We start from the raw sequence: 15,449 nt of genomic DNA, 5'->3' as shown, positions 1-15,449 counted from the left end.
TCAGGTTTGAAAGAATAAACCCAGGAATTTATAGAAAGGGTTTATCTTAGTTTACTTTCATGGCTGTTCCTTTCTGAAATAAAGGGGCACACTGAGACTTCACCTACAGAGGTGTCCTACTAATATCTATACCTCTCTCACCCAAAATTAACTTGATGAGCATCCTTCTGCCTAGATGGCTCATGAGAACTACAGCATCAGGGAATGGAAGCCCGCGACTGTGCCCAGGCCTTGTAGGGCACTATGTACTGTCAGAGACTTAGAGCACTAGATCCCAAGAATAGTCAAAATGAGCCTCTGGGGAGATGCTACATCCGAAATGTTCCAGGGTGATGGCTCAAGGACTAGCTTCAACTTAAAGAAAAACAGACGAGCAGGATTCTCAATGACTGTGAAAAGACAAGAAGAGGGCGTGTGCCTATCAACAGGAGCAAAGGAGAAAAAAAACCTTGCTGCCAGTTTTTGCTTATGGGTCGATTTTCTCAAAAGCATGCCCACTCCAGTACTCCACTTGCTGTTCCCATAACTGGAAGCAAATTCTCCATAGCCCTTGCTACTTACTGACCTAACACAGCTCTCTGGTCTATTGTTTGTGGTCGGGTGACCTCAGCAGGGGGATTCTATCTGGCTGAACTCCCTAAACTATCCTCAGAGCTTGTGCTGCAATGAAGTGGTAAGTCAAAGGTTATACGCCATCTTAATAAGTGGATGAAGTGCCTACCCTCTTATAAAGTGTCAACCGAGAACATTTCCCTCTACGAGTTTTAATTGGTCATATACTGATAATTATGTGTATAAACAATACAGGAGTTTTAAAAGCAGTTCTGTATAAAATGAACAAATATATAACCAGAAGCCAGACAGGAAGCATCATATAATGCCTCAGGGGACAGCTCCAGGGTAGCCTGAAGCAAGAGGTCAAAGGAGCTAGGAAAATAGTGGGGATCAGCAAGGCTGCTTTATGGATCTTGGTCTTGGTTTGCCTTCATCCCATCTCTATCACTCCAAAAAATGGTTCCAGTAGCTTAAAGAAAAGAAAAGAAAAGAAGAGAGAATAGAAGAGAAAAGCCTTTCTTCCTAGAAAGACATTTTCCCTGGCTTTCCTCTTAAGGTTTGAAGGTGTTCCCAACAATTCATGGTAGAAAAACGTATCCCTCTGCCCTCATGAATAGACTGATGCCACTATGCTGGAATGGGCCCATTCTTGCTCCATCTCACCATATTCTTTGCTATGACAGAGAAAAATAGACCTTAGTGGAAGCTGGTGCCGTGCTTTGGGCTTCCTAGTCTTCAGAGCCTTGAGCTATGCAAACCCCTATTCCTTTTATGTCTTCCCATGTCCCCCGTTCTGAGGTCCCTGGGGGGTACTGCCTACCTGTAACTTTACCCAGACTGGCTTTCTGGAAGTCAGGGTTCCTGAGCTCTTCAGTGCTTGCAGACTTCATAACGGAATTGATGGACGACAGGGTGCTGATGAGCTGTGAGTTGAGGGAGCCAATCTGTGAATGGGGCTCCCCAAAAGCCTCCGCCAGCTCACTGTAGTTCTCAGCCAGCAATGTCTGTTGCTCTGCCAGCAGCTTCTGCACGCGCTCAATGTAGTGATCCAAGCCAGTCATCATTCCAGATCCAACCGGAGGCTGAGGAGGCTCCTCCAGGAGATCCCCTACCGGCTCGTCCCCAACACCCACGCTCCTCCTGCTGCCCATCAGTCCCACAGTCAACTGTGGAGGCCCACACGCTATGGTCCGCATTTTGAGACCAACTAGATAGTTGTCGTGAATATTTATCTGACCCACACCCAACTCTTTGGTCTTCACGGCACATGGCTTATCAAACTCAGAATTGCCCGAGAGCACTGTCCCGACACCAACAGACCGAGTCTTAGTGGAGGGATTGATGTCTCTGACGCGGCCTTCTCCGATGGCCACTGTTCGCATCTCCACAGTCTGGGTGCTGGTCTGCTTGTCCAGAGTAGTGAGAAGAGTGTTGGTGCAGGACTCCACCAGGGTGGCCACCTCCGTGTTCGTGCACTGGTCTACCCGCTCTAGATTCGTGCTGGTGTGCTGGTCTGTGGTATGGGGCACCGCCATGACAGCTGCTTCCTCCTGGCCTACAGCCTCTGTGTTCATGCTTCGGGAGGTGCACTCCTTGGGAAAGCAGACAATCACATCAACGGAACTATCTCCACAGCCGATGGACCGCACGTCTTTGAGGTTCAAGTTTGTCTTAAGGAGTGTCAGGTCGCTCCCGGAAGCCTCCGTGTTGCTGCCCGTTTCACAGACACTGACTTCCACACCCACACTCCGGTCGCAAGTCTCAACAGACCTCCCTATACAGCGGTCATGCATTGCCACCCTCTCTTTCACTACCCACCAATTCATAGGCAGCTCGGGCCCCACGACTTGGTCCTTGTGGTCAGGATGGCAGGAGGTCCCTAGGCTGCTAGTTTGCACCGAGGTCCCAACACATGAATCCCTTGTGTCCACATGACTGCCAACCATTTGATCTCTGGTTGGTACCAGGGCCTCCACCAACTTGCTGAAGACAAGTGGCTGGGCCATTGTGGCCTTGTCAACTTTTTTCCTGGATCCGGCAGCCTGTAGTTCTTGCTTGAGCTTAGTCATCTCCCGGTCATGGGTGGTTTCTTTAAGCTGTACTTCCAGGCGGTAAATCTTCTCCTTTAAGGCCTCTATGGTCTGCTGCTGCAGCTCGATCTCTTTGTCAGCTTCAGTAATAACCCCAAGCATGGCTTCTGTCACACTGATGCCAAAATTCCTCGTCTCAGTGACGGTCCCCACGGCCGTATCCTTGCAGGGTCTGAAGTCTCTGCGGTACACAACAATGTCGTTCATGTTCTCGTCACTCCCCACGGCCACAGACTTGCACTCCCGAGACAGGCACTGCCCATTCTCCCTGAGCTCTGACGCCACCTCGCAGCTGCTATCCTGAATCTTCTGCTCCAGCGCCTGCATGTCGGCTGTGAGCTGCCGGAACTCCTGGATCCTCTGCGTGCTCTGCTCCACGCTCTCCATCTCTTCCTCCTCATAGTCGATGTACAATTCGCCACCACCTCCGCTGCTGCCTCCTCCTCGGCGGGCTCTGGAAAGCAGTTCCAGTTGGGAGGCATTGCCTGCACTGTAAGAACGCTTCCTCACACCATATGCTTCGTTCTGGGACACAGCCCTCTGGTTTTTCAGCTGTGAGGCCAATTGCCTTTTCTCTTCTTGTAAGACAGAGATCTTAACCTGGAGCACAGGGATGGTTCTCACCTGCTCCTCAAGCTCCTTCAGGCGTTTTAAGGCAATGGCCATCTGCTCTCGGATGTGCTGCAGGTGCATGGGGCTCACGTTGGTCACTGGGGTGGAGATCCCTGAACTCAATGGGCTGTGCCGGACCGAGCTTCCCATGGAAGACGTTGTAGGAGCTGCTGGGATGTAGCTGCTATAATCCCCGTTGCCTTGGTAACCATTCTGAAGCTGGTGCATTGCGGAACTGTGGTTACCAGACCCCATAAAGGATGGGAGAGAGCTGGTGGAGCCCATGCCTCCAAAACTGGCCAGCCTGGGCCTTCTGAACTCACCCGGTGCCATCTGCATGGTGACTCTCTCCTGTTCGAGTCTTCTCCGGGTCTCCATCAACGTCTTGGTGACATGGAGGTTGTGCCTGGGGAGTTGTGGTGAGGGAGGGGGCAGCAGCTGTCGGTTTTCTGAGATAGCAAAAGTGGGTGAGGTCTCTAGTGGGGCAGGTGGCCGTGGGATTGGGGTCGATGTAACGTGGCTTCTGGCTAAGAGGAAGCTAGGACACTGCTTGCTGTCATCACTGTTGGAGGATGACAGGGACTCAGTGGAAGTCCACACACCTTGATGACCAGGTATGGCCCTGACTTCTGGACATGGCACAGACGGCTTCCGCCTCTTCTGGATGTTCAGTTTCTTGATAGTATTTCCCTTCTGTATGTCATCCACGTATTTGACGAAATCTAAGTCTAGCTGAAAACCATAAGGGGTTTCCACAAAATACGGGTCTTTCTTTTCCCTGTTATGGTCTCCATTCAGAACTCCATCTGCTTTTTCTAAGAGAGAGAAGACATGACAACATGTGTATTAATATTTTAGTAAGGACAATTGTTTATGAGTATAGCCAGTCTGATTTAAGAGTTATCAGTCCTAGTTTCTGAACCTCACCCCTCTGAATGAAAACAGCAACACTGCCCATCGCGATGATACAAAGTCTGTAATCTTAGCTACAGCGGAGACCGAGGCAGGAGGATTCTATGTTCAAGGCCAATCTGGGAGACTGAGAGAAACCTTATTTCAACATATAGTAAGCCTGGCTGGCTGAAGCTCAGTAGTAGAGCAATCTACAGTACTAACCAACCCCCTGTAAGTAAAAGGACAATTTAAGTATTCAACCCATAACATTATGAAACAGTAAGCTTGAGGGCCAAACACAAATTATATCGGAACTAAAAGCCTGACAATACCGCCTCATAGCTGCCCTTGTCCTCTATGGTTCTTTGAAGGAAAAGAGGGGTTATATTCTAATACAGTGTCTACTAAGTCACAAAATGCACTAAGTCAGCAGACTAAGAGAATGGGTCACAGCAGAAGCACGGAGCCAGGGACGTCAGTGTGTGTGTGTGTGTGTGTGTGTGTGTGTGTGTGTGTGTGTGTTCATTTTTCTGCAGGTTTGGTAGTCTGTCTTGCCAGTGGCCATGAGCTACCCAGTTGTCTAACTAGCTCCACATGACTCCATCCTGCTCTGACTCCTTTTTGCTTCCAAGCTGGGGGGCGGGGGAGACACAGGACAGGAAGTGAATTTTCTAGTACCCCATGTACAAGAACACAGTCACAGGACAGACTGTCACCTACTGCTTAGTTTCTCTCTCTACTTAAAACCCTCCCCCAACTGGAGGAAAGTTTTTCTCCACTCTGCCCTATTTTGCTTTTTAATCTAACATTTACTAACTTACAAATACCTGGTTTTGAAATCATTAGCAACCCAGACAAGTCTAAATGGAAGGAAGGGTAAAACAAATTCCAACTTCAGGATCCTGTGGTTATTTAGTAAACGCTGCTTCTGGCTAAACCAAACATTTCAAAAAGGAAACACAGGAACCTTTCAAAGCACAGAACTTGTTGCTGATTTGAGCCATGCATTTCAAGTTTAAAAGCAAGGTCGTTTTGTTTGTTTAAACGGTAGGATTAGGTCATATGTTTTCTTACAGCCACACTGAGAAGGCTTGCATTTCTACAACGATGGAAAGGACCAAAAGCTAGGAGTGAACATGAGAGCTATTTGTCCCCTGCCCCAGTCCCGGTTATCCTTCCTGGCCTATACTATTGTCCAGCTCAAGGATGTGAAGCAAACTTAGGCTATTGCCTGTCTTCGGAGCACCCAGCACTGCTCTAGCATACAGCTGATGCCAAATGCTTGGAATGATTTGCTTTCGTTCCCCACATTTCTCTCTTAAAAACTCAGGAAAGTTTAAAAAGACCGCCAAATAGGAATAAATATGGGCACACATTCATTGTGTCTCTATTTCAAACAATATTAAGACAAGAGTACTTGGCTAGCCTGTGGTGTGAGTCCCAGTGTTCAACCATGCCAAACCCAAATAACCCCCAAACCCAAAACACCGCAGCCGCCATCACCACAACAAAGCAGTATCAAAACCGCTTTGGAGTAAATGTTATGGAATTCTCTCTGAAATAAGTGCCGGAGCATGAGCTGACCCAGAGTTCCAGTGCCTGGAAATTTGAGCTCATGCTAACAGAATGTATCTGCCCCTCTCTCTCCAACTCCACAGGACAGTGAGCTAGCTCAAAATATGCAGCCAGACCTGTTTCCAGAACTGTCTGAAATTCCAAAGGAAGCAAGGAGGAACCCACCAGCTCAGGGTGGAGGGCGGGGGTTGACTACTCACGGTGTGGGGCGGGAGGGCTGGGGGAAGAGCTTCAGAGTCCAGAGCGGAGGGAGCTGAAACCATTTGCAGGTCGCCCTAACCCCCTAATCCCTCGGCCCAGCTCCCTCAGCCCCCAGCCCGAAAGCCAGCCCCTCCCCAGCTCACCTACCGCAGGCCCACAACAGGCCAGCCTCCAGCCGCCGCACCCGGCCTGGGTTCCGCTCCTCTCCACTTAAGGGAACGCCTGTCAACTGGCACGCACACCTCCCAGGCCCGCGGGGACACCATAGGCCCAGCCTGCACCAATGAGGGTTCCCCGCGTCCCGCTGCCGCCGTCACCCCGCAAAGCACACTCAGCGGTCCGGCATCCCCCCTGGAGTCTTTAATGAAAACAGGAAGCCGCCTTCTTCGGAAAACCGGTGCTCTTCAGTGCGACTTTGCCAGAAGCCCAAATAAAGCCGGCAATGTGAGCCTCTCCACCAGGGCTCGGTCTGCCCCCGGGGCCAGACACTTCATCAAAGAGTCTGTGTTCTGGAGGCAGGCCCAGCAAACTCAGCCCGGGTCACCTGAGGAAGGGCAGGGCCACAATTGGCCACTGTTCCCGAGCACTGAAGGGCACTTCTTAGACTAGCTCCTGACAGGTGACCGGTAACCAATAGTTTCACCCTCCAATGGTTGAGCCCTTGCCATGGATCTTAAGGGAAATTAACGAAACAGACCCTTTATCCAATGCAAACGAAGCAGAGCGAGCGTGCTTGCAAGAGTATCCCAGAAACTTTACAAAGAAAAAAAGCAATCTTGTCTGAGCCGGTGGCAGCTGGCAAGGCTCTTCCATTTTTCTTGAGGACATTCCCACTTCATCATTTTCCGTAGAAAAAGTGAGTGGATTTAGTCGGGTGGTAACGTACCCGCCCCCGCCTCCCCCGCACACACAGAACATAATTTTCAGCAAAACTTAACTGTTCTATATTTAGCTACTTCCCAGGCTCAGCATGTAAATAACCAAAGGACCGGGTCATGCTGAATTTTCCCCAAGTGACACTTTGGACTTCTCCCCCTGGAAATCAGGGACAGTTAGAATTTAACCATGGCAGACTTCTCTCTAAACACTGCTGAATCCCGAGGATAGAAAGAGACCCTGGAGTCCATATTTCTTTCTCGAGGAATAAGAGAAAAAAAACCAAATAGACAAATACCTGCCCCCCAACAAACAAAGTGCCACCAGTTACAATTACCTGGGTATCAAGTATTCCATTACACTGAAATATCGTCTCACTTAAATATTTTTTATTTAATTTAATTACCACCCCTCCTTTTTAAGACAGAGATTAGACAGTCCTGGCTGCCTTGGAACTAGCTCTGTAGCCCAGGCTAGCCTCCAACTCCCCTGCTTCTGCTTCCGAAGTATTTGGAAAAGAGAGGTGGCCACCACATCCAGGACACAATCTCACTTTTTTTTTTTTTTTCTAGACAGGGTTTCTGTGTAGTCCTGGCTGTCCTGGAGCTCACTCTGTAAACCAGACTGGCCTTGAACTCAGAAATCCGCCTGCCTCTGCCTCCCAAGTGCTGGGATTAAAGGTGTGCGCCACCACTGCCCTGCCTCACAATTTTTTTTTTTTTAATCTCGTGATCTCCAGTGTATCCGTACAAAAGCTCCTATCAACATACTTATGTCATTTATGAGGGCCCATATTCACTTTCAATTTTTTTGTACATGTACATCTTACCCTCTTTTTTTCATACTATGAACATCCTCAGAGCAATAGATTAAAATTTCAAAAAATTTCCTCACTAACTCACACACTAGTTAACAAGATGTTTGAAAGAAAGTAGAAGTTTAAAACTCCTTTAACAGTTATTTTTAGGATGTGGAACTAGGAGTGATACACACACACACACACATACATATATACACACATATGTGTATATATATAGTGCGGTATAAATTTTTATGCCACATGGATATATATATATATATATATGTGTGTGTATATATGTATACACACACACTCATATATATGAGTATTCATATTCATATATATATATATATATATATATATATATATATATACATGAAAGTTACCACAGAAGCCACTGTCCCTACGAGAATGTACTGCAGTAAAAATCTAAGCACGCTAGAGCAGGCAGGCGTGAAGATGGCCAGAGAAGACCGTTAATAATATTCCTCTTCCAACAGAGAATCAGCTTATTTTTGCACGAGTAAATATAAAGCCAGTACGTCCCCCAATCTCCTTTTATTGTTAGCGTGGCCATAGCAGACAGTTCGTGAAACGGCCCCTACTCCCACTCTGGCCCTAACCTAGAACTCTCTCCAGAGACCTAGAAATAATCTTTTGAATTCTTTTTTTCCTCCCGTGAAGATATGATGCTGGGGTCAACAGCTGTCAACTTGAACTGACAGGAGGGGACAGAGGAACCTTGTGCTAGAAGACTTTGAGCTGTCTCAAAACCTTTTTAGAATAACAGAAATATGCCCACTCTCACCCAGCCAAAACTCTACTGGCTGTGTGGAATTCAGAGAGCCACAACTTCCAACCGGTCTGGAACTGGAGAGCTGCGCGGGTATTTACGAGAATTTTTTGGGTGCTTGGGAATGCAGTGCTGGAGTCTGACTACCCCAGCACCCCTCTGTCTTCATTATATAACTTTTAATGAAAATTTATTGGGGGCCGAAAAATGATCCTATTCTGTTGAAAGAGTAGGAGGAAAGAGTCATAAGAAATAAAATGAGGTGTAGGCTAGTTGGGGAAAAATGAATGTCAAACACAAGCAGGGGTTGAAGTTAGTAACAAAGGTATGTGATCAACAAGCCAGAAGATAATCCATGAACAAGTGGCCAAAATAGAATGGGATGCTCAAAAAGAGCATCTGAAGACCAGGGACGTAGTGATGGTAAGAATACCAAGAAACATAGCGAGACTGTGTCTGTGGGGGCAGGGGATGTGAAAGGTGGGGGAGGGCTGTGTCTCTGGGGGCAGGGCAGGTAAGACAGGGGATGCTACAGAAGAAGTCCTGGTCTTGGGACCAAGAGCTGGGCAATCTATCCCTTGTAGTATTTAGCAACCAACTAGGGGATAAAGGCTAATTAAGACTATAGGAGTTACGTCCGTAAGGACTGGTCTGAGCTTAGTAAAGAGAGATTGGATTCAGAGCACCAATTAAAATGGTATGGGGGCTTTCTTTCCTTTTTAAAAAATAGTCTTATCTTGTATCTCTCTGGCTGACCTGGAATTGATTGTATAAGCCAGGCTACCCCAGATCTTAGGCAGATCTGCCTTCCTCCCAAGTACTGGGTTTAAAGGTATGTGCTATTAGGAGAATAGTAATTGATACGTCTTACTAGCCACTGGGAAGTGTAGAACAAAGATGATAGGTTGTGTGTTCAACTTATAATCAAAATCTATCCTCCATTCCTCATCACTGATTAGCTCTCTCTGTTGAAGGAGCTGGGGATACAATGTAAAGGAAAGAAACAAGAGCTCCACGCTCACTTGGCTCACAGCCTAGTGCAGATGGCACACACAGGAAAAAGAAACAGACAAGATGCACAGCAGGAGTGCAGCGTCCTCAGCAGCCTGGACAGCAGTCTGTCTGAGTGACTGGGGCTGCTTGCTGAACATGGGCTGCAGCAGTGTCTTAGACCAGCATCCTTCCTGAGCTAGCCTCACACCTGGAAATCAAAGGTCACAGAGTCCTTTTTCCTTCTCTCTCTACTTTGTCCATCTGGTCTGAAATTAGGGCTAACCACAAAATAAGGTGACAACCTCAATTAGCGAAGGCTCCCCAAGTCCAGGACAGATCCCCATGAGTTCAGAGGGAAATCGGAATCATCACATTGATAAGGCTAACTAGCTTTTATGTGTAAACTTACCTCCTGTAAAACTCCAAACCCCATGAAAAAGGCCCAACTGCAGCCTCAAGAGTAGGGTAGCACATTCTTGTGGCTCTTCTCCGTTCATCAGTGAGGTACAGATACGTTGGAAATCATTTCACCCAGGCTCAATGCGTTATTTACTCAATTTTAACATTATAAACAAATGGCATTCGATTTGGGAAGACCTAAACCTGACTCTGCTCACCCAGCAGTGGTTCTCAACTCAGTTCTGTTCTCCATGGTGATATCTGGCAACGTCACAAAGCAGTGAAAAGTGCTACAGTGAGCGGCTCAGTGTGTGGTGGCCTGAGGTGGCACTGAATGTCTGGTCTGCCCCCTCTCCGAAGACAGCCTTCAGGTCCTAGATGCTAGTAGTGCCAAAGCCAAGAAATCCTTGCTGAAGGGGCCCAGCGGAGCAAAACATCTGCATACAGTAACATCTGGGCTGTTGCCTTCTATCCTCCATTTCTCAATGGGCCAGGGAGAACTGTTAGCATCCAGAACCTATCTGCGACAGATATGTGGGCAGGTCCACAGACCTGTCACCAAGACAACGGCGACCATATTCCCAGAATCCATTGGGCTCAGCTCCCACCTTTACCTGGACTGCTACATCACGGCTTATATATAATTGGCAGTCTCTTCCAGCTCTCTCTCTCTCTCTCCCTCTCTCCTCTCCCTCCCTTCACGCGCCGCGGTCCTCACTCCCCCCCCCTAATTAAACTTCCAAAAACACAGAGCTGCTTGTATCTGGTGTCTGTGGACGCGCCGCTGCAGACCAAATCTATCAAGAACACTATGTACCAGAGCCAGGGGTATCTTTTTAAAGACAGTCTGCTATGTAGCCCTAGGGCGTGGAGCTTGCTCTGTAGACCTCAGACTTAGGGATTCTCTTGCCTCTGCCCTGTGAGTGGTGGTATTACAGACTTGTACCAGGGTGTCTGGTTATCCATCTTTTCAACCAGTGTATATTCATTGTCTAAAACAATGGGATTTGTGGTGACATTCTCACACATGGGTACCATGTCATTCCGTCATACCCCAACACCCCACTCCCTGACTCACTCCTCTTGTCTCCTACTCCCTCCCCCGTGCTCCCTTTTCTAAAGAGTTCCTGTTTTACTTGATTCAGTGTACGACAGAAAACACAGTATTTATCTTTCTGAGAAAATGCCACTTTCGAGTAAGAAACACTCATTATTTTTCTAGACTTCTACCATAATGAGCTATTCTTTATTATGAGCCAAAAAGCACGAGACATTTCCAAACTAATGTGCTTTGGACTTTTAAATGGACAAGGCTCTGATATCATAACTCTATTAGTCAGGACACAATGGCTTCATTGTTCTGCTGCACGCTCTAAGTCCAATTACTGAGCGAGCCATGAAGAATAATTACACCCGTGTGCCACAACCTCACACACGATTAACATGTTTATACTCAACAGACACTGACTGCCAAAGCTAAAGAGTTAATTCCCATGAACAACTGTCCCCTCTCACAGGAAGCACAGGGACCTGGCTTAAGAGCTGAATCAGTCCCATAGAAGTGTGGCATTGCCACAGATTCCCACAATGACAAGTGGCCAAGTATGGTGTGTCACAGTTGGGGGCATCAAGGAGAATCCGCAGCTATGGCTGGGAAGCAGGAAAGGAAGCCATGAGGATAAAAGGGAGGGTACAGCTCAGGAAGTGAATTCTTCAGCATTTGGAAGCATCAGAGTTAGCAAGACAGCTCCTCCAGGAAAGGACAGTGGTATAGAGAAAGCAGGAACTAGAACTGGACGGTGCCCTTCAGAACAGGTCTAGCAGGAAGCGCTCCTGCCGACAGCTGAGCATTAAGCTTTGATATCCAAGCACCTTCCCCCCACCCCAACCCCCAATACCAATCTACACCATTCATTATATGGAAAACCACAAGAGAGATGCCAGTAACATTAGTATTCTGTATTCTGCTGTCAAAGAATGTGCGGTGGCAGGTAAGGCACAGTGTCTTGTATTTATTAAACAGTTACTTTGTTTTACTGAATTACTTAGCTTGCTTCTTGAGACAAACTTGATATATTGTATCCCAGGTCAGCCTCAAACTCCAGATCTGCCTCAGCTGCCCAAGTTCTAGACAGAGTTAGCTGCTTTCAAATCTGCTCTTTTTTTCCACCCAGCTAAAAACCCATTCATTTATTCTGCCACGGAAAAGAGGGTTAGGTTCTGTTTGAAGAAAGCTGGACTTCTTTGCCCAGGGAGTGTATGTATACTGCCTGGCTTAATCTTGCCCCTTACCTCCCTACATCTATTCTAAACACTTAATGCAAATAAGGAAAGTGAAAGGGTATTTCAAAAGCTTTAAGTACCAGACTCCCTGACACCATCCATAGCGGAACAGAAGCTCACAGTTTGCTTTGTCTATGTGGCTGCCAGATAGCATGATGCTTCTTTCTTTAAATCTCTAGATTTCATTGCCATGTTAGTAAGCTCTGTCACGGTTGTTAACCTGCATGTGATCCTTACACAAGTGTTCCTTCCTATACCAGCTCCACACTGCACTCCTTAAGGGCGGGGTCCTCACTTTAGGAGGAAGACAGATTTAGTTTTTCACTTAGTAACTATTTATGAAGAAGCCAACATGTGCCAAGCTGCTTGGTGCTGAACAGAACAGCCACGGAGTGAGCCTGCACAGATGGAACTTATAATCTACAGGAGACAGACAGGGGTTTGTACAGTACAGGTGAGTGACTGCCTTAGTCACGGCTGTGGAGGCGGCCTCACACGGGCAGGGTAGGGAGTGATCTCTTTGGGATCTGAACTTGGGAGGAGGGTCAACTGGGCAGCCTACAGGGTATGTGGGGGAGGGGATGAGAAACAATCTAGGGATGTAGGGCAAGACCAGTTTCGTATCCTGAAATGCATCTTGAAGCTATTGGGTGTTTTAAACAAGGGAGTGAAATGGTCCATTTACATTTTAATAAGATTTCTCTGGCTAGTCAAAGGATTATGTATTAAAATTCCCTTCTATAACTTCTGGTAGGCTTCCAAGGATTGCTATAACAAATTTTCTCTTCAGACTCACAAGTGAGTATTGTCTGCTTAACAAGAGAGTCAGTGTGGCATGACATTAAATTACCTAAACCTACTTGTTCTGTACTTGGGCAGTCTGACTGACGTGTGTCTTGGTGCCCATCTCTCCACCTCTCCACCCTGTATTTAGGAGGAAACTGAGAAGTCTTGACAAATGTCTCCTCTGTGAGCTGAGTTGGAGACCAGACCCTGGGACCAAGGCTGTAGCAAGCTATATCTGCTGCCCCATTCTGCTGCTAAAAAGGAAAATATTTTTCTTTAAGCCAATGACTCAGTGTGGAGAAAAATGGTGGGGGAGGGGCTTCCTCTTCTGGAGGTCATTAAACAACAGTCAATCTAATCTGTGAAGGACAGAGGTGGCATGAGTAATGGCAGGAAGCAGGCAGAGGACATTTAGGGAATCCGAGCTCTGATTTAGCACACAGAGAGGAGGAATGTGGACTTTCTCCACACTCTGAGATTCTGGGAGAGCAACAGCAAGGATTTAAAGTGTCAACCACAAGGCTGACCTGGCCGCCAGCCCAAGTTTCTGTAATTTTAACTCTTCCTTAACTTTAATTTCTCCACCCACATCTGCATAGCTGCCTCATGAGAGTTGGGGTGGGGGATTCAACAACCTCTAGAGGGTCTAAGTGAATTTAAGCAACACCCTCCCCCCACAAAAAAAAAACAAACCATTTATCCACCAGATGGAGCTGGGTTTGGGTTGGTTTTCCTCTTGTTCTGAATGCTCCTGTCTGCCTAGCTCTTCCTTTGCATGATGACACCCTGTTGGAGGGAAGCATCTAGAACCCACAGCTAACCCCACTACCTATCAATCATCACTCTCAACTTCAAACACATTAGTTATTTCAAACCAGTGTCCATAGTCTGCTTGGCTCAGAAACTCTTTCGGATACACGGGGAAACCCTATCTCGAAAAAACAAAAACAAAAACAAAACAAAACAAAAAAAAAAAAAAAAAAAAAAAAAAAAAAAAAAAAAAAAAAAAGAAAGAAACCTTAATTTTTAGCCAAGTAGTGGTGGCGCACGCCTTTAATCCCAGCACTTGGGAGGCAGAGGCAGGCAGGTTTCTGAGTTCGAGGCCAGCCTGGTCCAGTGAGGTCCAAGACAGCCAGGGCTATGCAGAGAAACCCTGTCTCAAAAAAACCAAACCAAACCAAACCAAAACAACAACAACAACAAAAAAAACCCCAAACAAACAAACAAACAAAAAAGAAACTCTTGCGGAATCCCATTGGACACTTGGAGCTTAAAATAATATAATTAGTGATAATAACCAACTGATAAGTATCTCCAAGTCCATAATGCTAGAGTAGAGTGCCAGCTAATGATGGTGGCGGTAAGGATTATGGGAACAGAAAATTACCCTAGAGCAACCGTCACAGCAGTGCTTGATGGAGACAGGAATGGATGCAAAGACTGGTGGATGGAATATTTCCCACAAAGATGAGGATAGTACTATGGTTTCAGAAAACCTCACAGCAGAACAGGTTGTTGGTCATGAAGGGGAAAGTGAGAAGTCAACGGGGATCAAAGCTGTCATCCTGCCCCTGTGAGATCACTAAGTTGGGAGAAGAATCACGTTTGCCAAGTGAAGTTTGGGCTGCGTCTGGAAACATCTGTGGATCGGACCTGCAGGTCAATCTGCAGTGCAAAAGGACTTTCTTTAAAATTCTCAAAAGGCACAAAGAAAGGAAGCAGACCTGTTTCAGACTGACAGACTGGATTACTTAAGTTTCAAATTCCTTCCTCCTTCTCTTCCTTTCCATTTCTAAGGGACATCAATGCAGCCAGCCAGTCATCATGGGGCCAGGCCAGGCCCCTGATGAGGCTTGCTTTGAAAATTTACCAGTCAAGCTGGGTGATGGTAGCATACGCCTTTAATCCCAGCACTTGGGAGACAGAGGCAGGTGGATTTCTGAGTTCGAGGCCAGCCTGGTCTACAGAGTGAGTTCCAGGACAACCAGGGCTACACGGAGAAACCCTATCTCAAAAATACAAAAATACAAGAAAATTTACCAGTTAAGTCTGCTCTCTGGTGTATATTTGAGGACTTTCCCCTTTCTTTGAGATTTTTTTTTTTGACAACATATAGCATCTTCCTCAATTCTGCAGATGAAATGTCTGGTGGCCCATTACAAAAATATCACCTGAAGTTCCTTTTTGTGGTATTACATCTCCCACATTGTAGCCTCAACCCAGCAAGTCCTACCTTAGCATATCTATCTACTCACCTTAGCATATCAAACACCATTACCTATCTGTGCCTTCTCTCTCTGTGTTGCCACATTTCCCCAGATTCTACCAATTTTCAACATCAGCTGTGCTGCCCTATGCCAAATGTCTGATCTTCCTCAAAGCCCCACTTACAGCCTTCGCCTTCTGTTCTGGGCATGGTAGGTCACTTTGTTTCTACCATGCTTCTAAATCCTTTGTGGTATTCAATGACCCCTATTGTGGTTAGCAGGCACATGGTTCACCCCCTACTCTCAACCGAAAATGTCTTAGGGAGGTGGAAACTGAGTAGATTAAAAAAAAAAAAAAAATCCTTCAGTGTCCAGTGAGTCTGGTG

The 15,449-nt window shown here is 46.7% G+C and overlaps 1 protein-coding gene across 10 annotated transcripts in view; it reads right to left on the bottom strand.

Moving 5' to 3' along the window:
* Positions 1-15,449, bottom strand: part of Kank1 (KN motif and ankyrin repeat domains 1) — a 190,996-nt gene that overhangs the window by 21,703 nt on the left and 153,844 nt on the right. For 8 of the 10 annotated variants that reach the window (XM_031389988.1, XM_031389987.1, XM_031389991.1 and 5 more), the window contains one exon: positions 1,376-4,072. In XM_031389988.1, coding sequence (XP_031245848.1) covers positions 1,376-4,072 — 2,697 coding nt within the window. Of the gene's footprint in view, positions 1-1,375; positions 4,073-6,070; positions 6,487-15,449 lie in introns of those variants that run through there. The other 2 variants (XM_031389994.1, XM_031389996.1) reach the window with 2 other exon arrangements.

The sequence above is a fragment of the Mastomys coucha genome, unplaced genomic scaffold (assembly GCF_008632895.1).
Source record: "Mastomys coucha isolate ucsf_1 unplaced genomic scaffold, UCSF_Mcou_1 pScaffold21, whole genome shotgun sequence".
NCBI lineage: Eukaryota > Metazoa > Chordata > Mammalia > Rodentia > Muridae > Mastomys > Mastomys coucha.
This window is presented reverse-complemented; position numbering and strand designations above follow the sequence as displayed.